This window comes from Propithecus coquereli, unplaced genomic scaffold, assembly GCF_000956105.1.
Source record: "Propithecus coquereli isolate 6110/MARCELLA unplaced genomic scaffold, Pcoq_1.0 Scaffold64, whole genome shotgun sequence".
Taxonomy (NCBI): Eukaryota; Metazoa; Chordata; class Mammalia; order Primates; family Indriidae; genus Propithecus; species Propithecus coquereli.
Genome location: NW_012152396.1, coordinates 5,775,160 through 5,776,638, shown reverse-complemented (window position 1 = coordinate 5,776,638; position 1,479 = coordinate 5,775,160). Strand labels below are relative to the sequence as shown.

At 35.8% G+C, this 1,479-nt stretch overlaps 1 protein-coding gene across 1 annotated transcript in view; it reads left to right on the top strand.

Moving 5' to 3' along the window:
* Positions 1 to 797: 797 nt before the first annotated feature.
* Positions 798 to 1,479, top strand: part of CDKL2 (cyclin-dependent kinase-like 2 (CDC2-related kinase)) — a 57,437-nt gene continuing 56,755 nt past the window's right edge. The window contains exon 1 of the mRNA XM_012659850.1: positions 798 to 890. Within this exon, the coding sequence (XP_012515304.1) occupies positions 818 to 890 (73 nt within the window). The 5' untranslated portion in view covers positions 798 to 817. The remainder of the gene's footprint in view (positions 891 to 1,479) is intronic.

Genomic DNA, 1,479 nt, shown 5'->3' with positions numbered 1-1,479 from the left:
GACCGTACACAATTTCAAGGTAGTTTTCCCTATTCTAATGAGGCATACATATTCTTCTTTGTGACTAATTTTTAAGATAGTTTTAAAATTTCCTCCTATCAGCTTTCAGTTCTCGTTGTTGTTACTGTATTTGTTCTGAACAACCGTTGTTACTGTGTTTGTTCTAAACAACCACTTCCTTTTTGTGGTATGCTTTTTTCAGTGTACCATGGCATAGCATAGACTGATCAAACTTGTCAGAATTATATGTAAACAAAGAATGAAGTCTCTGAGTGAAGCCTGAGAGTCTTATTTCCAGAATAAAGTACACATAACTGTTACAGCTTTTCAGAAGGCTTTTCCTTTTTATGTCACATGATTGAAGTTTTTGGAAATTTCATTTATGTAAAATTGGGAGTTAGACCTTTAAATTTATAGGGAAATGTCTTTTTATGGGTAATTTAAAAGGCTTAGTACAGATAGAATATCCCTTATCCAAAATGCTTGGGACCAGAATTGTTGAGGATTTTGGATGTTTTCAGATTTTGAATATTTGCATTATACTGGCTGAGCATCCCAAATCCAAAAATTTGAGCATTCCAAATCTAAAAGTTTGAGCATTATGTCAGTGCTCAAAAAGTTTTGTTTCAGATTTCAGATTTTCAGATTTGGGATGCTCAATCTGTACTGTACTACTGTTCTCAACACCAAGAATACCAAATAGTAACATGCAGAACAGATACAGGCACGGTAAACATGTTATGATGCCAGATTGTACAACACATTGTTTTCTTGCAGGGCTGTTGATGTCTGGGCCATTGGTTGTTTGGTAACTGAAATGCTCATGGGGGAACCCCTATTTCCTGGAGATTCTGATATTGATCAGCTGTATCATATTATGATGTGTTTAGGTAAGATTATACATCAGCATTTTAAATTTTAGCGTTTTTTTCCCTGCGTGTTTGTGATTTTTTTAAGCTGTTGGTGTATTAAAGATGATGTATGTTTTAAGTGAAGATGGGGGCAAACAGGAAAACTTCATCTTCATCTATCTATCTATCTATATATAATTTTTTCCCCCTCAGTCTGGCTTTGGTCTATCTGGACACATGTTCTCAGTCACACGCACATCCCCCTCCCCTCAGCAGAGAAGAAGAGAGCAGAGGTTGTGCATTTCTTTGCACTTTCACATTCAGTTGATTCCATGTGGAGAGGATGCAATGATCATTTGTTATTCTGGGGTCAGTAAGCACTTGGTATCGTATGACTCCTACGCTAATTTGCACATTCAAGATGAGAGGCACAGAGACTTTCAAGGTGGTTTGATCTCTCCTCAGATTTGACTTTTGTTGTTACTGCTTTGAACACAATTTCAAAGCTAGAGTATCAAAGTCTTACATTTCTTGAAATATCAACTTCATGTTTGAAGATAGAACTTGGAAGATGGAAATAATTGGAAAACAGTTAGGGGTAATTTAATTATTTGATTTGAAGTTTCCA